The 24,480-nt window shown below is 49.2% G+C and overlaps 1 protein-coding gene across 1 annotated transcript in view; it reads left to right on the top strand.

Moving 5' to 3' along the window:
* The window catches only part of XYLT1 (xylosyltransferase 1), a 309,644-nt gene that overhangs the window by 159,121 nt on the left and 126,043 nt on the right, over positions 1 to 24,480 (top strand). Inside the window, exon 3 of the mRNA XM_043560440.1 lies at positions 9,298 to 9,805. Within this exon, the coding sequence (XP_043416375.1) occupies positions 9,298 to 9,805 (508 nt within the window). The remainder of the gene's footprint in view (positions 1 to 9,297; positions 9,806 to 24,480) is intronic.

Genomic DNA, 24,480 nt, shown 5'->3' with positions numbered 1-24,480 from the left:
TGTTTGGAGGAAGGGATAGGCCGTCCCAAGGGGAGTGCATAGCGAGGTACCTGGTGTGTCATCACAGGTGGTCCCTGTTAGCCTGCCCCTGTTTGCTGCACTGCCTCCCTCTTCCTCTGCCCCACCTCTGCCATCATTTCCTACCCCTCCATCTTTTTGCCTACACGTCTGGGTCTCGTACTGTCCAACACACAAACAGCCAGAAGAGGTAGGTTCAGATCTTCCCCAGCCACCGCTGCCCCGTTCCGATGCCTGGTGGAACTGGAAGAAGCTTGTGGGCCCAGCTTGTGTTGGGCTCTGAGCACGCTTTTGCTGGACTCGCGTACGGGAGTCCGGTCCTCGCTGGATGAGGTATTGCGTACAGGGTTGAGGTCCAGGCCGTGTGGCTTGGGCAGTATCCGCGGTAGACAAAGCCATGAGGACAGATTTTAATTGGTAATAATACTGTGACAGTAGGGTAAGGAGTCGAGCGTGAACAGGACTGCACCTCGAATGCTACAGAGGTGACTGGGCATTTTAAAAGGAGAATGTGGGGAGCCTGGGTGGCTCAGTCTTTTAAGCATCTGACTTCAGCTCAGGTCACGATGTCACAGTTCGTGGTTTTGAGCCCTGCGTTGGGTTCTGTGCTGACAGCTCAGATCCTGGACCCTGCTTTGGATTCTGGTCTCCCTCTCTCTCAGCCCATCTGCCACTCACAGGTGCGCGCTCTCTCTCTCTCTATTTCGCAAAAGTAAATAAACATTAAAAAAAATTTAAGGGGAGAATGAAGGAATGCTAGGGGGGAGGGTTCACGGCCAGGGGTGGGGTGGGGGGAGGGGCTCAGTGAAGTCAGGGAACAGAAAAACGGCGAAGAGCAGGAAGAGGGAATCAGTCTATATGAAACCCACCTGGGTTTGCTAACTGGCATGTGTCCAGGTTTGCTCCTACCCTCCCAAGGAGGCCAGGACACAGGAACCCTGTCTTCAGGGGTTGGCTAGAACCAACTAAATGCTTCTGGCAGCCCTGAGTTTTCTCAGGTAGGCACGACAAAGGGGGAGGGAGAGGGTATCATCCTCAGAATGTGGCCTTGAGCTGTCAGAAACTGTGTCACTGCTGGTTCCAGGCTTTATAAGCCAAGGTTGAGGCCTAGTTGAGAAGGGGCTCACAGGAAGCCGACTAGAATTTGGTCAAGGAGAAATCTTTCTCAGCAGGTCGCTTTCCTTCCCAGAAGATAGTTCTGGGGCTTCAGGGATCTGGATTCCTGCTGCCTCTCTCCCTCTAAAAGTATTTAACAGCACCCTGTTTCCACTTGACCTAGATTTCTGTCTTATGTGTATTTATCGTGTGTGTAAGTAAAGTATAAATCCAAAGGCTTGGCATATAGGGAAACAACGGAACTGAAAAAAGTCCTACACCTTTAATTTCAGTCATGAGAGGATATTTGGAATCGCAAGTATGTATTACGCCAGCATTCTCAAACTTGTTGGTCTGAGGACCCCCATATATTTTCAAAACGTTGTAGACTCTCAGAGATCTTTGGTTTACATAGATTTTATAGATTATCAATTATTCCCTGTATATTGAAATTTAAACTAAGCCACTCTTAAAATGTTTACTTAAAATGCCAATGATCCCCCATAACATGTCTGCACAAGTAAACATACAGACTGCACAAGTCTGAAAAATAGGTATGTTTTCCACAACAAAAACACATTTTGTGAAAAGGGGCATTGTTTTGCATTTTTGCAAATCTCTGTGATGTCTGCTGGATTCTCACATTTGCTCCAGCTTTCAACCTGCTGTGATTTCACACCTCGTGTGGCCTCTGGAAAATTCCACTAGGTGCTTGTGAGAGAATGAGAGAAAAAGGGAACAGGATGTCTTTGTATTTTGATGGAAATAAGGACCTGGAGATGACTCAGAAGGGTCTCAGGGACCCGCAGGAATCCCCAGACCACACTTTGAGAACTACCACGTTAGACCACCATTGTAAGCATTGACTCCATTGTAACGAATTATAGGTAACACTTCTTAAGCTCTTGGCCTTACTGCTAAATGCATGACGTATATTAACTCTCTTAACTCTCAGAGAGGCCTGCATGAGGGAGGTGCTAGTTAGGTCCATTTTACAGGCAGGGAAAGTGAAGGTCACATGGTGTTGTGCCCAGAGCCACCCGCTGAACAAATGGCAGAGGTCAAATCTGAATGCACTATGCCTCACGTCCCTGTCTTTACCCAAGACTTAGGGCTTGCTCATTAAATGACAACAAGGTACCAGCTAAAAATGTCCTCCTGCTGCAACTTACTAAGTGCTGAATATATATCAAGCACCATGCTAAATACTCTTTTGTTAAATAGAATTAAATATCAGTGTGCCATATTACTTATTCTCTGTCTCACCGTTGCAAAGTAGGTCCTCTTACCCCCTTTTTTGTAAATCAGAAAATTAAGGCTCTGAGGGGTAAATCTTGGCCTCTCCTGGGGTTAAGGGGTGAGGACTGGATTCCAAGCCAGCTCCATCCATCCAGTGCCCTCCTTCCTTATCCCATGCTGTGTTTCCTGTTAACATAACTCAATTCGCTGAACTGAATTCGCACCAGGCTTATTATTTAGGGTTCTGTTAAAGAAGGGCCTGCCCATGCCCATCATGGCCCACGGGCTTCTCAGTACTGGCCAGCCAAGCCATGTGCAGTGCATGCCAATGAGCTTGGGCAAGAGGCCTGGGTTAGGTCTATTTGCATTGGCAGCCTGGGTAATTGCATATTCGAATTGGGTACGACCACGCACACTGCCCCTCCACCATTCATCTACCCTGGCATTGAGGTCCTTTTGGAAGCAGGTGTGGGCTTCTCCCCCAGTGGCCCTCCCAGTGGCCTCGGTCACCCTGGTGATGTGAATGAAGCCTCAGACACTGGGTTCAACAGCAAACCACCAGTCATCTGGCTCTGCGTCTACATGGCACAAAAGGAAGCCATAAACTGGTCGTGATGAGCAAGCGGGTGGGACAGCTTGTCCCTTTGACATCATCTCTACTCCTAATAGCTGCTGAGAGGCAGTGTGGTTTTGGCGGGCATGACCACTGGACCCCGACTACCTGGGTTCAAATCCTGGCTCCTCCCCTTCCTAGATCTAGATTCAGACACGTAACATCCCTGAACCTTAGTGCTCCCATCCGAAACACAGGGAGAGAAATGGAGCATCTTCTTGATAGGGTCATCATGAGGATTATGGGAACTGGTACGTGCAGAGGGGCTTGGGATAGAGCTTTGGACATGTAAGTGCCATATGTGTATTTTCTAATAGATGGCATGTTTCCTCGGCACCTGGCATGTGTCGAGCCCTGTGTTCTATGTTTCATCAATTTGGTTCCTGGGAGGACAGTGCCAGCCTCAGCCCCCCGGGTCGGATGAGGGAACTGAGGCACAGAGAGGTGAAATGATGTCTCCCAGGTCCAAGGGCCCCTGGACACAATAATCAAGAATGAGTCAGGAAGGAGACATGATGCCCTTGGGAGTATCCATCTCTTTCTCAGTCCCTGATCTTATACAGTCCACGAATGACTTCTCATTGAGCTGGAATGGCAGAAGTTTGTGAGTCAGTCGTGTTGATTAGTGGCTGATTCAGAGAACGCTGAGGAACACGTATACAGGACCTGTCATTTGACAGATGAGAAAATTGGACCGTCTCCAAAGCAAGACAGCCACCCGGGTCTTCTCCCGCCCTGTCCAGTGTTCTTTCTATACAAAAAATAAGAGCGACGGTGTATCAGTGAGCAGGTAGTTGTAAAACAAACACAGCCACCCCCCTCCACCTCCTTAAAGCAGAAACAAGGGGCCCAGGTTCAGTCAATGGGGTGAGGAGAGACCCACTCTGAAATCGGAACATGGGAAAACCAAGGAGAAACAGACATGGATCCTTAATTCACCTCCGAACAGCAGCCCGGGTCACATAGCCTGCCTCTCGGAGCCATACTGGGTTTAGCATATTTCTCCCTGATTGAAATTGGCTCCACACGTGCCCAAGGTTGAATAAGAATAGAGGACATTATTGCATTTAATTATTTCTCTAGAATAAAAATGGATTCTAGCGGCAGCCTAGACGTAAGGCATCAGCAGAGCAATTAGAGTTTTGGAGCTCTCAAGCAAACATTTGAATGTACAATCATTGTAATAAGTACATTAAAATAAAATAAGTCAAAGGGTTGCATTTGCATAAATAACTCAAGGTGAGAGTGTTGAACTGGTTAAGAATAAAAGGGACACAGCTAGTTGATCCTAATGAGAAAATAATAACCAATCTGTCCTGCAGGCAGAGATCGTCAGGGGTGAGATGGTTGAGGCCCAGTGCTCATTGGTAGCAAACCTAATCTGGATTCAGTGGTTATTCTTCTTCCTGCTTTGGGTGGCAGGCACATTCTGGAAGTTTTACATACATTCATCCTCACTAAAATTCCCATGAGGTAAGTACTGTCATCATTCCCGTTTTCAAGATGAGGTGACTGAGGCACAGGGAGTTTGAGTCACCTCATTTCTAGCAGCATGACCTTGGTCAGGTTGTTTAACCTCCCTCTGCCTTCATGTCCTTTCCTCAATTAGGACTACGCCTGCCTGCTTCCGTGGGTGTTTGAGAGGATTCCGGACACAAGGTGTTTGAAGGGCCACGGTAGAAGGGGATGTGAGTGCTGAGGACAGGATGGTTATCTTGCTTGTATCTGCCTAGAAACCTCCCACTGTTGGTTTTCATAGGGAAGGGGACCTGGATTTGGTTGTCTGGGTCTTGATTCTCTGGGGAAAGAAGAGAAGAGCAGAGAGCTGTTGACCCTTGGTGCGCAGGTGAAGAGTTACTGGGAAGGTCAGGCAGTATCTCACGTCCATCGAGGGATGGATAGAGAAAATGTGGTGTGTACATTCAGTGGAACATTATTTGGCCTTAAGAAAGAAGGAAATCCTGGGGTGCCTGGGAGGGCTCAGTCGGTTAAGCATCCAACTCTTGATTTCAGCTTAGGTCACAATCATGGTCCCTGGGATCGAGCCCCACATCAGGATCTGCGCTGACAGTGCAAAGCCTGCTTAGGATTCTCTCTGTCCCTCTCTCTCTGCCCCTCCCCCGCTCATGCATGTCCCCTCCCCCTCTCATTTTTTTTTTTTTAAAAGAGAAGGAAATCCTGCCATATGCAATACCATGGATGGACCTGGAAGACAATGCAAGATGAAATAAAGCTAGTCACAGAAATACAAATACTGCATGAGCCCACTTAGGTGAGACAGCTAAAATAGTCACACTCAGCGAATCCATAAAATGGTGGTTGACAGGAGCTGGGGGAGCCAGAAGTGGGGAATTGCTAATCAAGTGGCATAAAGTCTCAATTACGCACGATGAATACATTCTAGAGATGTTCTGTACAACATCACACCTATAGGTAGCAATATAGCATCATGCGCTTAAAAATGGGTTAAGAGAGTAGATCCTATGTTAAGTATTGATACCACAATAAAATTTTAAAAAGAACAGAGTGGGTACAAGCCGAGGGAGAATTCATCAGCTACTGTAGAAAGCAGAGTTGACTCCATGAGCCAGGAGATCTCAGACCTCTGAATGACGCCTGGTTGTCATTGAATGTGCCCCTCACTGACCTTTCTGGAAGCTGTCTAGTATCTTTGAACTCTTCATTCCAGAAGACAAATCGTTCCCTTCCCTCTTCCCCTGGAATCTTTTGATTTCCTTTGGCAGCTGTGGAGCGTCTGGGGCCAGGCGGAAGGCCACAGGGAGACACAGAGCCAACCGTTCCCATTGTGGGGGCCTCTCTGAGTAGATGACGCATTAATCAGGAGTTATATTAGAATTGATGGTGGCGCCTGGCCCTGATATCACAAATTAACTGGAGGAATCAGACGTTCTCCGATGGTCAGATTAGCTTCATTGATTGCAGTGTTTCCTGTGTCTGGTTTTGTCTGGAGAAGTTCTTCCAGAAAGTGAGAGAGAATGAGAGCTTTTGAAATCGGTGGCTTATGGAGGTTTTCTGCTCAGACTTGTGATCCTCCCTTAATGAGGAAAGGGAGCAACCCCAGAATAACACTCCGGCTGTGTGTGATGAGAGAGGATACACATTGCTGCAAAGACAGAGACTCTTCCACTTACTCCCACCTTCTTGTTAACTCCTAGAAAACGAGCTTGGGGTCAGAACTGAAATTCATGTTTTCAGACAGCAGTAGTCATTGAACTGATTTTCTGTCAGAGGCAAAACCAAACGAAAAAAGGCACCCCAAAACTGACTCCTGAATCTGAGGACTGCTCGGAGGAAGAAAGCAGCCCAGCTTGGCTCCTGTATCAGTCAGGATGAGTTACTCTGCTGCCGTAACAAAGATCCCCACGAGTCAGTGAGGGAGAAAGTGCAAGAGGTATGAGAGTTGGTCCCCGCTCCACACTAGGCTCACTCGGGGATGCCGGACCTTCACCATCAGGAGTGTGGTGGGATGCTATGGAGGAAAGGGGAATGTGGCAAACCGTGCCCTGGTTCCTTCCGCTTGTCTTGGCCACAGCATGTTGCTCGGCTGTGCCTGATTTGCAGAGTATGGGAAGTACAGCCCTACCGTGTGCTGAGACGAAAAAGAACTGAAGTGTTTGTCAAGAGCCTTATTGGAAAACCAGCCTCCCAAGACCCATTTCCATTCCAGCCTGGGCTAAGATGAACAAAGAGGGAAACCGCCCCTCCACTCCCCGCAGTAGACAAGGGGGAGCTCACTCCTCCTCAGTTTACCTCCCAGCCAAACGGAAGGGGTGGTGCGCCGTAGCAAGTTGTAGAAGCAGACCTGTGCGATCTCGCTTCCTCCCCCAGATGACTTTGGGCAGGCCACTGAGCATCCTTGAGCTCTCCCCCCCATCTTTTGTAAGATGGGAGAAGCGCACTACCTGCCTTGGAAGTTGTTTTTAAAGGTTGAGTGGCACCCCACATGTCAGGACTTAGTTTGGTGCCTGGCACCTGGTATGTGCTCAGGAAGGTTAGACCGACAGGCCTCGGCTTCTCTTTGTGTCAAGTGGCAAGGACGGTAACCCTTATGGGGTGACTGCATCCAGGAAGTGATACCTGTGAGCCACTGAGTCTGTGGTGCGTGACTTGTGGAAAGTGCTCAAGAAGGTGGCTGAGAGGCTGCTTGGGTTTCTGTGAGGGCCTCTGGACAGGAAGAAGGGAAAAAACGAACTCAGGGGGGTTCACTTAGGTTATAAGAACAGAGGTGTGGCATCTCAGCAAGGGTGATTTCTTGGAAGAAGTGTGGGGAGGGAAGAAAGGCTGGAAGCAGGGGTCAGAGCTGACGCTTTGCGCTTCACGGACCAGGATAGAAGACTTGTGTATCACCAGCAGCTGTGCTGGGACCCAGTACAGACTCCGCTCTCCCTTCTTGGTGGCTGCTTCCTCCTTCCTACGCCTTTACCTCCTGGCTCTTGCTGCCTTGTGGCCCTACTTACCATCCCTCTTTCTGTGTGACTGCTTGCATCCTGATGAGCCACTGGCCAGACTTGAGATGGCTCCTTGGAGGTGGCATGCCTATTCCAGATCCACATAGCTGGGCTGGAGTGGATGGGAAGGGACTCTGGTCGGAGGCCAGCCTGCAGTGCCCAAGGAGCCAGAGTGATGAGGGTCCACGGGGCTCTATAACTTCTTGCAAGTGGGTAGGGGAATTGGTAACCCAGGACATGGGGCCTGGCAGCCGAATCCCAGCTTCACCACCAACCAGCTGGGGTATGTTGGGCAAGCTCACGAACGGTCAGTTCCCTCACATGCAAAATGAGAAGACTAGTGATGTCCGGGAGAAATTGGTGCTGGATCCTGGAGAGATGGGGCAAAGGCAACAAGGAGGCAGCCATATGTGACTTCTTTTCCAGACCATTACTAGGCCACGTGGGGACAGTGGGCACAGGGATGTAAACCAAGCCCAGGGGAAGAGGAACCTCCTGAGCCCATACTCCTGGAGAGCTGGTGTCTGCCTACTTTTTCTTAAAAGGCCAGATAGAAATATTTAGGCAGGCCAAAGGGATCGTATTGCAACCATCACTTCTGGTGTTGGAGCGGGAAAGCAGTCATAGACAGTACATAAGCCAACAGTGGTGGCTGTTTTTCAATAAAACTTTATTTACAGAAGTGGATGGCACTCAGGATTAGGCCCCCGGGGGCCACAGTTTGCCCACCTGCTAGACTAGATGCTGCGTGGAGCACTTCAGCCCACTCACAGGCCCCAGCCCCGCCTCTGCCGTTTCGTTCGACCGTCTTCTTCCCCGGCAATTGTTAACAGGCACGTTTAGGAAAACCGAAGGGGATTCTTCCCTCAGAATTGCTACTGATGGCCATTGTGTTTCTATAGCAACGGGGGTAGATTTATGGAGCCAACTAGCGTCGTCTCTGGCTCTAGAGGTCCCCTCTGGGTCTAGCTTTGGAACAGTGGGTACTCTTTTCAGGTTAAGGCCTCGGTAATGGGCTCTACGCAGAAGCAACTTGTTTTGGAAATGATGCAGGGTGTTCGTTGAATGGTACATTTGCTATGAGCTCAAAACGGCCAGGGCCCGCCTAGGCACGGAGAAGCTGAGTTGGGGGCCTTCCTGGAAAGATCCCTAGCAGGCATGGTCTCCAGAAGGACTCTTGGCCTTTCTCCTGACACCCGGGTGACTTAATCAGTTCTGCTCCAGGTACAAACATCAGGAGTCGAGCCCAAACACAAGAGTGTTACAGGTTTGCCTCCCCGCCCGGGATTCATTGTAAAGATCATAATGCAACAGGTGCTTCTCCTCCAAAACAGCCAGGACGTCTCTCCCTCAGAGTTCACTCTGGCTCCACCTCATTTCTCGTATGGGTGTAGACCTCTGAGTATGTCCAAAGGCAGTAGATTATATATAATATCCTGTCTATATTTTCTCCCCTTATAACTTTCTAATGACATCCCCAGCCCTCAAATAAACCATCACAGCACTCTCTGCTAGAATGTAAACAGGAAACTAGAACAGAATATCCAGGATCCAGGGGCAGAAACAATTAAGGAAACTTACTTGAAAGGGAGGCGCGGTTAGTTACAAAGCATTGGGGTCCATGGACATAGCATTTAGATTTTTCAGAGTCTTGGTCCCTAGTTGGAACATCCTTCTATTTCCAGATGAGGAAACTGAGGTCCGGAGAGCAAAGTCTACCTTAAGTTAAGCCCATAGCGAAGGTATCACACGAAACTGGGGCCCAGACCTCCAAACCTATGTGCCCCACTCTGCAGGGGCCAACCTACTTGGCACGACCGCTCAGTGACATTTCTCCTCTGTGTTTCCTCCCGTCTTCTCCAGGACGGCTACTTTTCTCACCGGCCGAAAGAGAAAGTGCGAACAGACAGCAACAATGAGAATTCCGTCCCCAAAGATTTTGAGAATGTGGACAACAGCAACTTTGCACCTAGGACTCAAAAGCAAAAGCACCAGCCTGAGCTGGCAAAGAAGGCCCCGAGTAGACAGAAGGAGCTCTTGAAGAGGAAGCTGGAGGAGGAGAAGGGGAAGGGGCATCCGTTCCCAGGCAAGGGCACCAACGAAGTGCTGCCTCCTGGTGAGAAAGCCGCCGTGAACGGGAGCCGTGGGAAGGATGTCCCAAGACAGCCCCACAGCAAGAAAAGCGGGGGCAGCTCCCCTGAGATCAAGTATGACCAGCCCCCCAAGTGTGACATCTCGGGCAAGGAGGCCATCTCTGCCCTGTCCCGTGCCAAGTCCAAGCACTGCCGCCAGGAGATCGGGGAAACCTACTGCCGCCACAAGCTCGGGCTGCTGATGCCCAAGAAGGTGACTCGGTTCTGCCCCCTGGAAGGTAAGCTCTAGCCCTGGCTCCGACTCCTCCTCCTGCTCAGTGCCGTTCTGCTCCCATTTCTCAGACCTTCTGGGAAGGAGTGCCCTATTTTGCCCTGTTTTTCTTAATTTTTTTTAACGTTTGTTTAGTTTTGAGAGAGAGACGGAAACAGAGCGTGAGTGGGGGAGGGTCAGAAAGAGAGGGAGACACAGAACCGGAAGCAGGCTCCAGACTCTGAGCTGTCACAGCACAGAGCCTGATGTGGGGCTTGAACCCATAAACCGCGAGATCATGACCTGAACTGAAGTCGGATGCTTAACCGACTGAGCCTCCCTGGCTCCCCGGGACCACCCTATTTTCCAAACCCCTGATCAACACAAAAGATTTTTTCTTCTGGGAGTGTCTGAATTCTGAAGTTTTGTATAAGAAAAGCTTTGGAAAAATCAAGTTACCTTTGGTTATAGCTTTAGCCAATCGTCATTATGGCAATGGGTAAAAGACACAAAATCAGGGCTGATGTGGAATCCGAGGTGATCACATTCATAAGGTTCGTTTTCTCTCTCCACAGACTATTGGGATTAAGATTGACACAAATATTACTGTAATTGAATATGATTTGAAAGGTTTCTAATTGGTTACATTGACTTTGGAAGCTCTGCAAAAACAACCTTCCTGTTTTCTCTAAAATTCCTTCCTCTCTCCTTCCCACCATCTGTCTCTCCCCACTTCCCGCCCTGTACTGGGGACTCTTCTATGTGCTGATGGCCAGTGACAAATCAGATGTCTTGCTGTGATACAGGGAGAGGTTGGGGCTATAACAGGTGTTCATAAGCACAGCAGGGTGTGGGGGATGGTTCAGAAGGTGTGAAGTGTTACTCATTGTATTTCTGCACCTGACCTCGTGCCCTTGACCGGATCTCATGTGTTTCTTGGTGTGTATTACTTCCTCCAGTGCCTGCAAGGGACAGGCAGTTAGGGAGTGCTCGTTATGTGCCAGGCACTGCCCGAGGCACTTAGCATTCTGTTAGCTGATGTTAGCTCATCTCATCTACCATCCTGTGACGTTAGCACTGTTGTGAGCCTAATTTTTTTTTCCCACTTTTTAGGATTTAGGTGAGATAGACAGGAGCGATGTGTGTAAGAGGTGTGAAGGGATATGCAGCAAACCCCGTAAGTGTTGGTTCCCCTTTGTGCAGGGTGCAGACAACCTTGGATTCGTCCTCAATGTTTTATCTGTATTTTTTTGAGTTTTCAGTTGTGAATGTGTATCTGGACTCTACTCTCTTTTAAATGGAAAGATGTAAAAAAAAAGGTTCATTTCTCCCTTGCATTTCAACCCTAGTCTGAGCTGTCCATGCAGTGTGCATTTATATTCTTGATGGCACTTGGCTGATAGGGTGTAGGGATGAATGAGTGGAGGAAGAAGTTTCCAGAATCTTTTGTTTACCGGCACGTGACTCAGCAGAGAAGTGTCGGAGGCCTGAGTTGAATGCCCTTGGGTGAAAATAATACCGGGTACTCCCTCTACCAGGGGCCAACCCTCTGTTTCTGCAAAGGGCCAGAGAGAAAACAGTTGAGGCTTTGTGGGCCATACAGTCTCTGTGCCAACTACCCGACTCTGTTGTTATGGCGCAAAAGGAGCCGTGAGCGATACGTGCACAGAGCACTTAGTTATGTTCCAAGAAGACTCCGTGTACAAAAGCAGGCGGTGGGCAGGCTTTGGCCTGTGGGCCATAGTATGCGTACCCCTGCTAGATCCTAATCTCACGTAGTAGTATTTTCCACCTGGTTTGTGCCTTATGTCATTGATTCCTCACAACAGCCCTGGGAGGCAGGTCTGCTATCAGCCCTTTGTATCGATGAGGAAATTGCTCCTGAAAGATGTTTAGAACGTGGTGAGAGGTGTGTGGCTAGTCGAGCTGGGATTGGAACTCGGGTCCAAGGGCCTTTCCCTCGTCAGGAGGCAGAAGGTTTCACTTTAGCTCACACCGTCGGACCTTGAGGATGCCTGCAGCCTGGAGGCGGTATTTCTTGATGCTCAGTAGCCCTTGCAAGGAGAAGGGAGGGCGGTAATGGGGAAACAAGAGAGCCGAAGTGGCCAGTGGAGGCCAGGGGCTCCCACCCTGTGCTGAGACACCCCCAGGGTGGTTGGACAGCGTGTTTGCCGGGGGTTTCCCGTGGACTCCACTGCGTCAGCCAACATGGCACACCCTCCCAGGACCTCTGAGCTGGTTAATAAGATTGGCATTTAAGAGCCATTGCACACCCAGCCCGGCAATGCATTAATTTGCTGCACCACAGCCTCCCCTTTTGCAATAAATTTACTGTGAATAGACTAATTGCAAAATAACCCTAATTGGGTAGTTATCAATGAACAACTTCCCGTGGAACAAAACGGCTTACAATTAATAGCATTTAAGCCATAAACTATTCTTCTGCAGAAAGCTAAGATGTAATTACACCCCATACGGAGATCGTATTCCCTTTCTGGAAACCATGACACCCGGATTTCCCTCTGCTTAGGAGGGATTTGAGCTTCAGCCTATGGCCCTTTTATTTCCTGCTACATGAGGAAACGGAGGCGGGAGGGGAGGGAGATGTAATATGTGTGTAAATACACATATGCGCACACACGGATGTATGCACGGGGTTTGTCATGTTGCCGAACTCCACATCACCCAGACTTCAGCCGATATGCTGCCAGAATTTGGGTATAATTAAGGAAGCAGTTCTTTGGCGGGGGGAGTCTGAAAAACCCAGAGGAAAGGAAATGGGGTTTGAATGTCAACTTTGTAAATGGCTTCTGCTCCTCGCGCCCCCTGCCCCCATCCCGGCCCTTTGACTCCAGCAGCACTCAAGGAAGAGTCTAGAACCCCAGGAGTGGGTCTGCTACCTTTGGGGCCGTTCCTTGCCGTTGTGACTTAACCACTTGGCTCCGCCTCCTGGAGGCAGCACCTGGCATGGCAGCGCATGTCCCCATGGAGAGGAGGGATCCCTATGCCATCTGCTCACAGCCACCGAGAGGTCTGTCCGCTCACAGCCTCCAAGAGGGGGATGCATGGATGGTGGGAGATCATCCCGTGGTGGTCTCTCACTGCAGCCGCCAGGCCACCCGCCTCAACCCCTTCTGCAGCCAGGCAGCCCCCACGATTGGCTGGGCTCCCTGTCCCTTCAGCTGGACCTCCTACTGTTTCATGGAGATGAAACCATGTCAGATGGAAGGCCAAGGGTGTCCTGGGCTGGAAAAAGAGGTTTTCTCCAGCCACAGGGTTTTGAATTGCGGTTGTGCCTTTACTAGGTGTGTGAGACCCTAACCTCTTGGTGCCTCAACTTCCTCATCTGTAAGATGGGCACAAAGACTCCTACCCTATCCTCATAAGGATTGCCGGCTGCAGTGGGAGCATGCGTGTAAAATGCTTGGTGCGGACGGGGGATAGGCTGTTGGCAGTGGTATAAATGAAGGGAGCATTGAGAAATGGAGCGAATAGGCCTCCTCAATGCTGACTTCCTGTGGCACCCCACCTTGTCTAGCTACCACCCCTCCCCCCACATCCAGATCTCAGCCCAAATGCCACCTCCTCAGGGAAGTCTTCCTGGACCACATCTCCCCGGGAAGCCCTGACCACAGGAGAGACACTGACCCTGGGGAAGGGCAGAGGTAGTTTTTCTAATAAATGGCTTCCTTGATAAAGACTCTTCAACCTGTAGCTGGCACTCTGGTGCCAGGTGCTAGGTAATGCAGGTTTTAATGCCTCATTACAATTGGAACAATTAAATACCAGGAAGCCCCCTCCAAAGGCCTCATAGACCTCTAGCCTCCCTCCATCTGGAGTTAAAATGCCCCGAGGAAGGACCGCCATCCCCCACCCGGTCACCCAGGTCTGTCCCACATGCAGTCTCTGCAGTGCTAGGTAAAGCGAGTGGAGCCGTGCTTCCAAAGGCCTTTGCCTTCTGCAGCCTGCACGTTTGGGTGGAGAATAAGCTGGGGAAGATGTGAGACGTTTCCAGAGAAAGCTCTCAGCTGGGAGGTAGAGTGGGCTGCCACCGGACCAGGAACTTGGGCCTGAGCCCCTGGGTGACAGGGCAGTTCCCTGGTGAGTGACAGGCAGTGGGCTAGTCCTTTGCAGTCAGCTGACCAGCCGCGGGGCTGCGAGCATTTGCACCTGACGGGGGAAGCTGGCTCGAGTGTGAGGGCTAGAGATGGACAGAAAGGGGGTTTCCGATAGAAAGGCAACCGTTCAGGGAACTGACAACGGTCTTTACCCATCAGCCTTTACGGGAGGCCAGAGGCTCTGGACGCATGGGCTTCTGGACGGCGGTAGCCGGCTGCCTGCTTCAGAGAGTGGCAGATGGCATAGCCAGCTGCAGGAGGGCTGTCGGCTGTCCATCTCTCTGCATCCCGGGGGCAGTGGGATGACTACACAGCACGCATAGCTGGCTTCTAGAAAGCATGGTTGGCAGACTGGCACGGGAGGAAGACGGAGATGTGGATGTCAGTTTGGCCAGTCTGAGTGCCCTGGGGCCCATGCCTCAGTTTCCCCACCTGTCAGCCAGAGACCCTGACACCCCCCCCACCCCCGCCCAGGATTTTTGCTGTATCCGTCATGATGAGGAAATGAGAGAACAGCTGCGGAAGGTTAAAAGGCACCACATATCCCAGGACTGCATAGATCCTCCTGCAGTCTGGCTAAGTGGCCGGGGCTGATTTGGTTTCCAAAAGGCCAGATTTGCAGAGGCCCCAGTCAGACCCTTCCGGGGCTCCTGTTGAAGAAGGCACAAAGCCCAGGAGAGAGGAGGTATTTCAGGGGTGGTTCCCTGGGATCAGAAAAAAACGGGTCCCAGAGGTGCTTCTTGGGCTTCTCATGGAGGGAAAGAGACCGTGCAGAGTCCAGAGAACATCATCAGCACTCACTTACGGGGCACCCAGTAGGCAGTGTTGAAAGCCAGTCCTCTGCAAGTGTTGTTTATTGAGGGCCAGATTGTAAATATGAGGCTTTGCAGGCCATATGGTCTCTGTCACAACCACTCGATTCTGTGTGGAAGAGTCAATAGATCAATAAATGACCAGCTGGCTGCGTTCCAATAAAATTTCGCTGATGGTCATCAAAATGTGAATTTCATAAAATTTTCATGTGTCATAAAATGTTATTCTTTTGATTATCTTTCAACCATTTAAAAATGTACCAAAAAGTCTTGTTAGCTCGAAGGCTGTACCGAAATAGGCAGCCAGGGGCTGTAGTCGGCCGACCTTTGTTCCAGGACCTGACCCACAGCGGTGAGCAAATGCAGAGAATGCGTTGTTCCTGCGGGGTCTCGACTGGCACAGCTCGCGCCACCGAGTCCCCTGACCTAAGATGGACAGTGACTCTGAGAGGTGTGCCAGGCAATAGCGCCCCCTTTGCGGAGCTTCTGCCCTAAAAGGAGAGGCCATAGGTGGCAAGTGAGCCAGTGGGTCTAGGGCCTGCCGTCTGGTGTAATGAAGCCGTGAAGACAATGCAGAGAGGACAGGATGGGGACACTTGAGTTAGTTGATCACAGAGGCCTCTCTGAGCAGCAAGTGAGGGCAGTGCCACAGGGGAGAGGAACAGTCCTGGCAGACGGCCTGGCCTGTAGGAGCAGCCAGGTCAGTGTGGCTAGGCAGGGCAGATGGCAAGGGCAGAGGGACAAGGGGTTGGTCCCAGGGGTAGGACAGGCCATGGCAGGGAGTTTTCACATGTCGTTTTTAGTGACATGGGAGCCGATGGTGGAACTGAACAGTTCTAACATGATCTTCACTTTTTTTTTTTTAACTTTATGCTACTTAAATTTTTTTTTAATGTTTGTTTATTTTTGAGAGAGCACAAGCAGGGGAGGGGCAGAGAGAGAGAGGGAGACAGAGAATCCCAACCAGGCTCCAGGCTCTGAACTGTCAGCACAAAACCCCACGCAGGACTTGAACCCATGAAATGCGAGATCATGACCTGGGCCAAAATCGGACGCTTAACCAACTGAGCCACCAAGACGCCCCATTCTTATGCTATTAAAGGACTTTGTTTTATTTGATCATGATAAGAATACTTAACGTGAGATCCACACTCTTCACAAATTAAGGGTACAATGCAATATCGGTACACGTGGGTGCCATGTTGTACGAAAGATCTTAGACCTAATCTTACTCAACTGAAACTTTACACCCACTGAAGCCCCTTCCCTGCCCTCCCAAGCACTGGTGACCTCCATTCTACACTGTTTCTATGAGTTTGACTATTTTAGATGCCTCATTTAAGTGCCATCGTTCCATGTTTGTTTTCTGTGACTGGCGTAGTTTGCTCAGCATAGTGGCCTCTGGGTGCATCCGTGCTGTTGGACATGGCAGGATTTTTCCTTCCTTTTGAAGGCTGAACAGTATTCCATTGTTAAGTATATGCCACAGTTTTTAATCCCTTCCTCCGTCAGTGGACATTCGTTTATTTCCGCATCCCGGCTGTTGGGAATATTGCTGCAATGAACGTGGGCACGCCCATATCTCTTTGAGACCCTGATTTCAACTCTGAATAAACGCCCAGTAAGATATCACCTCCACACATTTGGAGGGCCATTACCAAAAACAAAACAAAACAGAAGACACTAAGTGTTGGCGAGGATGTGGAGAAATTGGAACCTTTGTGTACTGTTGGCGGCAATGCAACATGGTGCAGGCACTATGGGAGGTACTATGGAGGTTTTCAAGAAATTAAAATAGACGGTTAAGCATCCAACTCTGGATTTTGGCTCACATCATGATCTCGCGGTTCATGAGTTCGAGCCCCTCACTGGGCCCTGCTATGACAGTGCAGAGCCGGCTTGGGGTTCTCTCTGCCCCTCCCCCACTCTCACTCTCTGCGTCTCTCAAAATAAATAAACTTAAAAAAAAGAGAACTACCCTATGATTCAGTAATGTCACTTCTTTTTTTAAAAATTTAAATTCATGTTAACATAGAGTGTAGTATTGGTTTCAGGAGTAGATCTTAGTGATTCGTCACTTACGTATAATGCCCAGTGCTCATTCCACCAAGTGTCCTCCGTGATGCCCATCTCCCACCCACCTCCCCTCCACCAACCTTCAATTTGTTCTCTGTATTTGAGTCTCTTACAATTTTCCTTCCTCTCAGTTTTTATCTTTTTTTTCCTTCCCTTCCCCTGTGTTCGTCTGTGCTGTTTCTTAAATTCCACATATGAGTGAAGTCATAAGGTGTTTGTCTTTCTCTGATGGACTTATTTCGATTAGCATAATGTCCTCTAATTCCATCCAGGTAGTTGCAAATGGCAAGATTGCATTCTTTTTGATTGCCAAGTAATACTTCATTATATATATATATATATAATATATATACATATATACATATATATATACATATATATACATATATGCATATGTATACATATATATGTATACATATGTATACATATATATAATATATATACATATATACATATATATATACCGTATCTTCTTTATCCATTCATCAGTGGATGGACATTTGGGCTCTTCCCATACTTTGGCTATTGTCAATAGTGATGCTATAAACACAGAGGTGCGTGTGTCCCTTTGAATCAGAATTTTTGTATCCTTTGGATAAATACCTAGTAGTGTAGCAGCTGGGTCATAGGGTAGTTCTATTTTTAACTGTTTGAGGGGCCTCCATACTGTAGAGTGGCTGCACCAGTTGGCAAGTAATCTCACTTCTGATCTGATTCTCTTTTACGGAAGGAGTCAAAACAGAGCAGTTGTGGAGAGGTTCTTACTGGGGTCAGTAGAGGATTTGCTAGCAGGCAGGAGCTATTGGGATTGACCAATGGACCAGCCGGGGGTGACTGTCAGTTGGTGCTCTGGCCTCAAAACACAATGACCACTCAAGTCTGATCTTTCAGCAAAGAAATTTATTGAACTCCTACTGTGTGCCAGGCAGTGGTGGCCCACAGTCCCTCAAGACCCACCCCACCCCCCACATTGGGAGGTGAGTTCCAATAGGCCAATCCCGCAATGCCTTGTCCTTCTCAAGCACTGTGGTGTTAATTCCCCACCACTGTCCCAGTCTTGGAATCATAAAGAAAGCCAGCTGCCACCCACAAGGCTTTTTAGAAAGCTAAATATGTAGTTACGGGAAATATCATAAATGGCCCCTTCACCTCCCGCCCACCTCCTCTTCTTCCCCCAGGAACATTCTGCCAGCTGTACAGTTTTGCCACTCACTTTAAAACTTGTCATTAGGGTGTGTTTGTTCCCTAACTGCCATGCCTGAAAGCCAAGCTGGAAGGTTTAGGTGCAGAGAGAAGCTGCAAACCGCAGCCTCGGAAAGACCATATTTGAGACCAGAGGATCAGGGTTCGATGGATATTTTTTTCCCCATTCTTGTGTGCACACAATGACACCTATAGACGGTATTGGATGCGTGTTTATAACCCACATTTGTGGACCACTGCTTGGAGCAGCTTGGTGGAGAGCTAATCGGCTTCCCTTTCATTTGAGGCTAGAGGGAGGCTGGGAACGCAGTGACTGTCCTGAGTTTCTGGATGTTGGCCCAGCCCTGGATGGAGATCAGAGATGCCTACGCCTCAGACCACCCTCCTGTTAGCACTGCCCCTCCCTCCCACACATAACACGTGGAGACACTGGTGGGCCAGTCTCTGTTACCAGGAATGTTGCAGGCCACTTGGGATTGCTAATAATTCAGGTTCCACACTTGGCATGTTCCCCTTTTGATACATTGGAGCAGAATCATGGAGTCTCCTAGCACCTGACACCATGCTGGACATACAGGAATTACCTGCTGCTCGATGAGCGAATGAATCCCTGATACTCCATCCTCTTGCTTTCTTGTAGCTCAGTGAGAATTTAGGAGAACCCCAGAGATGTCCTTGGAAATTGGTCCTGAAGATAATCCGCGTTCTTCCCCTTAGCATTCTTAAATATATTTCTTTTGGTCCACTTAGTGAACGAATTCGTTTCAAGAAGCTACCCCACACCCAGCATGGTGCTAAGTACTGGGATGCAGTAAACAAGAGGAGATCCCAACTTACGGAGCTCACAGTCCTGGGGTGGGGGTGGCGGGCAGACAAGGAACAGAGAGACACAGGGTAACGGCAAACTGCCATATGCGTGGAGAGAGGGAAAAGAGCCAGGAAGCCAGAGAGGCTGTCCCTGAATGACTTCCAGAAAGCAGTGGACAAAAGGTGGTCAGACATGGGTTTGGTCTCATTGTGGAAGAACATGCTGAGATTAGGAGCAAACCCCAAAAGGAATTTTCTAGTTTTGGGATATACTGAGGCCTTTCATTCAACAGCTGTTCATCAAGCGTCCACTGTGCTGGGCACTAGATTTGGGGGGATTCACTTGGAGGGAAAAGAGACAGAATCCCTGTCTTCATGGAGCTTGTAGCCTGTGAAAGGTGGGAGGGTACATCCATGAATCAGATCACAAGAATAAAGAATTGCAACAGGGACCATCATTTCTGCAGAGTCATGTGGTGGCAGGTCAGTTGGGCTGAGAGTTGAAGGGTGGGAGGAGTTACCTAGGGGAAAGGTGGGCAGGGGAACATTCCGGGCCTAGGGTGCCTTGTGTGCAAAGGCCCTGAGGCAGGAGGAGGCTGTAGGGAGGTTGAGGAACTAACAGTGCTGCTCCCCAGGGAGCTCTGAGTTTGAGCAGGAGGGTCAGTCTGTCATCTTCCTAGCCAGGTGTTAATTCCCAAAACGTCTGGGTTAGATGATTCCCGTCTTTACCTTAAGTGAAGAAGAATGAAACGGAAACGTGTCTCTGAGGGGCAAAGTGAAGTCGTGCAACAGCCAGGGGAAGATCAGCCCCAAAGACAGGCAAGGTTCTGGAAGACGAGACGGAGGACAGGTGCCGCATCCTCTCTCCAGAGAACTGTGTTCCTTCTGCCTTTGGGGACTGACCCACACTCTTAGCCGTGGACTCAGGCTGCCCGCTCCTGGGGGACCTCACCTCCTGTGGCACCATTGTTTCTCATGACACGCAAGGCACAGAGGGAACTTCTCCCTGCAGTAGCGTCCCAGCATGGGACACAGATTCACGCGGGCCCTGTGCCCTGGGCTGCTTCGATCTCAGCAGCTAAGGCACAGTTACGGAAAGGATCTGAACCAGACTGACCTGAAAGATTTGAAAGGCGGCCCCTGCGCCCACTGCCTCAGCGGTAACCGCCTCTGACAGCACATCTGTCTTCCGTAAGCCTCACTCCTTACCTATGTGGTGGGTTGTTAGATGCCCCCCGCCCCCACCACCTCCTTGGATTGCTGAATGAGGTATTGTCTTTCAGGTTAGTTGTTCCCTCTCTTCAGCCAGCAGATGCTTACCAAGCACCCATTAGAAATCAGCAGCGGATGGTGAGTGTTCTGGAAGCCTCCAGGGTGGGCAGGGTGGACCTGCTTCCACAGCAAGGCAGTTTATGATCCTTTTCTCAGCTTCTGGGAGTATCTTGCTCTGAAACCGCCCCGGGATGAGCCAGAGAATAGCAGTTGAGAGGGCAGCATTCTGGCCTTCTGCGCCGTTTCTTCCCTTGGGTGAAGTTGGCTGTGTGTCAGCCAGCTGGGGCCCAGAAAGCACTGACCTAGTGCAGAAAGAGAGAGCCCATGCCTGTGGATGAAAGTTGTATCCAAGCTGGTCCCTCCCTTTTACACAAACCAACACGACCAGGTTGATTTTGCTCTTCTCTCAAAGTTTTTGGCAGGTAAGGGTAAGGAGTTCCTTCAAATATCGCTTTCTTCTGGAAGTCTCCTGTGATTCCCTTCCCAAGTTTCCATGAGGTGCCCAGACTGTGTTCCCCCAATCATGTTTCTGGTCCCCACTGGAACACATGTTACGCTGGAATCTTCTGTGGTCCTCACTTAGCTGAAGGCCAAATCTCATCTGTGTGTGTGTCCTGTTGGGTTGCCAGCCCTTGCAGAGCCTGGGATGTGTGAGTGCTTATGTCTTAGGCACTTGCTGAGTGCCATTGGAGCTCTTGGGTGGCTCAGTCAGTTAAGCACCCAACTCTTGATTTCAGCTCAGGCCATGATCTCGCAGTTCGTGAGTTCGAGCCCCATGTTGGGCTCTGTGCTGGCAGTGTAGAGCCTTGCTTGGGATTCTTTCTCTCCTCTCTCTCTCTGCCCCTACTCTGCTTGCACACTCTCTCTCAAAATAAATAAACTTAAAAAAAAAATTAGCCACTTGACGGAGCGCCTGGGTGGCTCAGTCGGTGGAGTGTCCGACTTCGGCTCAGGTCATGATCTCATGATCCGTGAGTTCGAGCCCCGCATCGGGCTCTGTGCTGACAGCTCAGAGCCTGGAGCCTGCTTCCGATTCTGTGTCTCCCTCTCTCTCTCTCTGCCCCTCCCCCACCCATGCTCTGTCTCTCTATCTCTCTCTGTGAAAAATAAATAAACTTAAAAAAAAATTTAAAAAAAACCAACAAACTAGCCACTTGCTAAGTGCCAGGCACACAGGAAAACACTTTCCATGCATCTCATAGAGCCTTCCCCACAGCCCTGGAGAAGAGTGCGTTCCCTCTCCCCTTTTTATACCTGGGGAAACTGAGGCTTGGTGAGGTCAGCTGGCTTGCCCAGTGTGACACTTGCAAGTGGCAAACACTGGGTTCAAACTCCATTCTGCCTGACTTCAAAACCCGTGTTTTAGCTTCTCTGCTATGTGGTACCTTTAGTACATGTGCATTTGGAATATGTCGAATGACTAATCCAATTCCTCCAGAGATAAAGGGAGAGGCAGAGGAAATGTTAACACCTTTCTCTCGCTGTTCATTACTCTCCTTCTCTGCAGCCAAAAGGAACAGGGCACTGAGGTCTCTGTACAAGAATCTGTTCTTAAATAATGATGCCTAACCTTTACCTAGGGATTGCTAAATGCCAGGGACTATCCAAAGCCATTTTAGCCATATTGAATCATTTGTTCTTGGAACAGCTCTGTAGTCCAGGAAATTGACACAGAGGGAGGAAATCTGTTTAAAATCATACCATCTCCTCAGTGGCGGAGCCAGTCTCTGAGCTCAGAGACTTCAGCTCCAGAGGCAAAGGCGTAACCACCCTGCTGCGCTGCCGGTCTAAGCACCTGCCCTTAGAAGGGAGCCTCGTGCGGTTTAACTTCGTCCCCGAGCTGCAACCTGTCTGTTGCAAAGAGATCCATGCAGTCGGGCAATTCACCTGGTTCTGGTGGTGGCTGATTCCATCCAAGACCCGCAGGATTTGCCCGCAAAGCTTTCCGGGGTGAAAAATAGCCAGCCGAGGTTGCTTGCTATTTCTCGACTGGCTTCTAGTGGCCGTGGTATATTTGTGTTAGTGTAAAAATGACAAAGCAATAATTTTTCATTGTATCCTTCAGTCACCCATGAGAGATTGGATTTAGGTCACAATTTATTACCCCGTGGAATTGAATCCAATTTTTAACACCATGTCAGCCATTCTGGTATTAGAGCCTTTTAATGGCTGTGAAATTTATACAATGATAAAGTAATTTAAAACATATGTAGGAAAAGCATCAGGCAAATTGATGTGTATAGAACCCTGTGGTAAAAATTGGATAGGAGATAAACATGGAAAATGGTGATGGATTAGGGAACGGTGCTCGCTTTGATAAACTCTTAATGGTGAAATTAGTAAACTAATTTATTCCTCGAAATTTTGAGGAGGGTTTATGTTGCCCTAAATCAGAAGCAAGGATAAGCCACAAAGTGCAGATTAATAGCTCACCTCCGAGTGTGGTGCGGTGAGAGCAAGAAGCCTGTCTGAGTAAGCAGGAGGCTGCCAGGAGCCTGTCCCTAGGGGTGTTTCCAGCAGCCGGAGAGAAAGATGGTCAGAAGACATGGCAATGAGAGGGAAAGCAGATTTTTTTTTTTTTTAATTTTTAAAGCTTGCTCAAATAATGCAGAAAGCGTGCTTGTTGCAATTTCTTGAATTACTCAAGTGGGAGAATATATGTTCTCATTATTTCAAAAAACAGCACGGCAGATCGAGGGAAAATTGAGCTTGACCAGGCCCCTCTGAGAAGGGAGTGCAAGCACGTTGTGTTCGTTGAGATCTTTAAGTTCAACAGATGCAAAAGTAGAGTTTGTTCTGTGCTGAGGAGAGGGTATCAGTGGTAAGGAACGAAGGTGGAGATCTGGAACTTGCAAAAATAGAGAATCTGGTTTGGGCTGGGAAAACTCAAACTATATGAAATGGATACATAGTTCTGGAGCTGGTTTTTTTAATTTAGGCAAGTGTCTTGTTCTGAGACCTGTATCCCTGTCAGGAGATAGAGGCCTATGTAATTCCTCCCGCCCCACCCAAATATAATGTTTATTTTCCCCCTGTCTCTTACTGTCTGTATAATTCTTTGTAATGGCTGGTGGTTACTCTGGAGTGTAGCCACGCCTTAGTTGAACTAGCCATTTCCCTCACGGTGGACATATACATTGTTGCCACATTTTTGCTATACCGAATGGGTCTTTTTTCGTTTTTCCCCCAAATGGTGCATAATTAGTACCATTCTAGACGCATTGGAAAAAAGTTAATTTGCTGCTTATGATGGCTGCCTCCAGGACATTAGAGCTTAATTTCAATTCTCTTGGGCACCTCGAGTTGAGACTGGCTGTTAGAATCATCCTGAGAAACGCAATTGGTAGGTTAGAAGGCTTGTCTGCTTGAAATTTTGGTAAGTACCCCAAACAGTTTTGCACAAATGCTGTACCAGCTACAGCAGGATGTTCTATGCTGTATTAGTCACGAACAGAATGTTAGAAGTTTCCAGAACATCTTCATCCTCCTAGAGGGGTCGGCTTCCTTCCCAGGAGCTTTTGTCAGACTTCAGATTAGTAACAACTCTACTTCCTCAGCCTCTGAGACCCCAGCAAGTCATTTCCACAACCATGGATACTGGCTCACAGAGTGGAGCTCCTTAAAACACAGATGCCCTGGCCCTCCCCCAGAGACGCCGATCCGGGTGTACGGGGGCCCCAGGAAGTTGCCTGTCTAAAAACTGTTGCTTCTCCAGAACCACACCTTGAGTAGCACTGACCTGGAGAATACCCTGTGCCTCCCAATTCTGCCCTTTCTCCAGGTCATTGGTTCTGAATGGGGGTGATTGTGCTCTTTCCCAGGGGACAGTGGGTCATGTCTGCAGACGCAAGTTATCATAAACGGCAGGGGATGCTACTGGCATCCAGTGGGTCCAGACCACGGATGCTGCCAAACATCCCACAAAGCATAGAACGGGCCGTGCAAGAACTTTCCAGTCCAGGATGTCTGTAAGTGTCTCGGTTGAGAAACCCTGCTCTCCTGTGAGCCAGGGCGATGTGTCTGAGGCAGGCTCATGTGTTTTCCTTTGGGCGCTTTTTTCTCCTCTGTGTGGCCAGTTCCTGTTCAGCATGGACGTGCGTATCCCCAGTCTCATTCCTGGGCATGGAACGCATCCACCTTACCGCCATGTCTTTCTCAGCCCTGCTGATCCCTCACCCCCTGAAAGTCCCCTTTCCCAGCCTGAAGAGTCAGTAACCATTAAACACCACCTACTGATCGCTGACTGCTGCCGGGTGGTGTGTGATGTACGTGGAATTGTGCTCAGTTTTAGTCCGTCCGCTTGGGTTTGAATTTTGGCTGGCCACTCACCACCACCTGAGCAAGTGACTTTACCTCTGATGATTGACATCCCATTTTGCCCGGGATGTCTCCATTTCTATGGTCCCTGATACAAT

The sequence above is a fragment of the Prionailurus bengalensis genome, chromosome E3 (genome assembly GCF_016509475.1).
Source record: "Prionailurus bengalensis isolate Pbe53 chromosome E3, Fcat_Pben_1.1_paternal_pri, whole genome shotgun sequence".
Classification (NCBI taxonomy): Eukaryota; Metazoa; Chordata; class Mammalia; order Carnivora; family Felidae; genus Prionailurus; species Prionailurus bengalensis.
The sequence above is the reverse complement of the archived record's forward strand: the minus strand, read 5'-3'. Positions and strand labels throughout refer to the sequence as shown.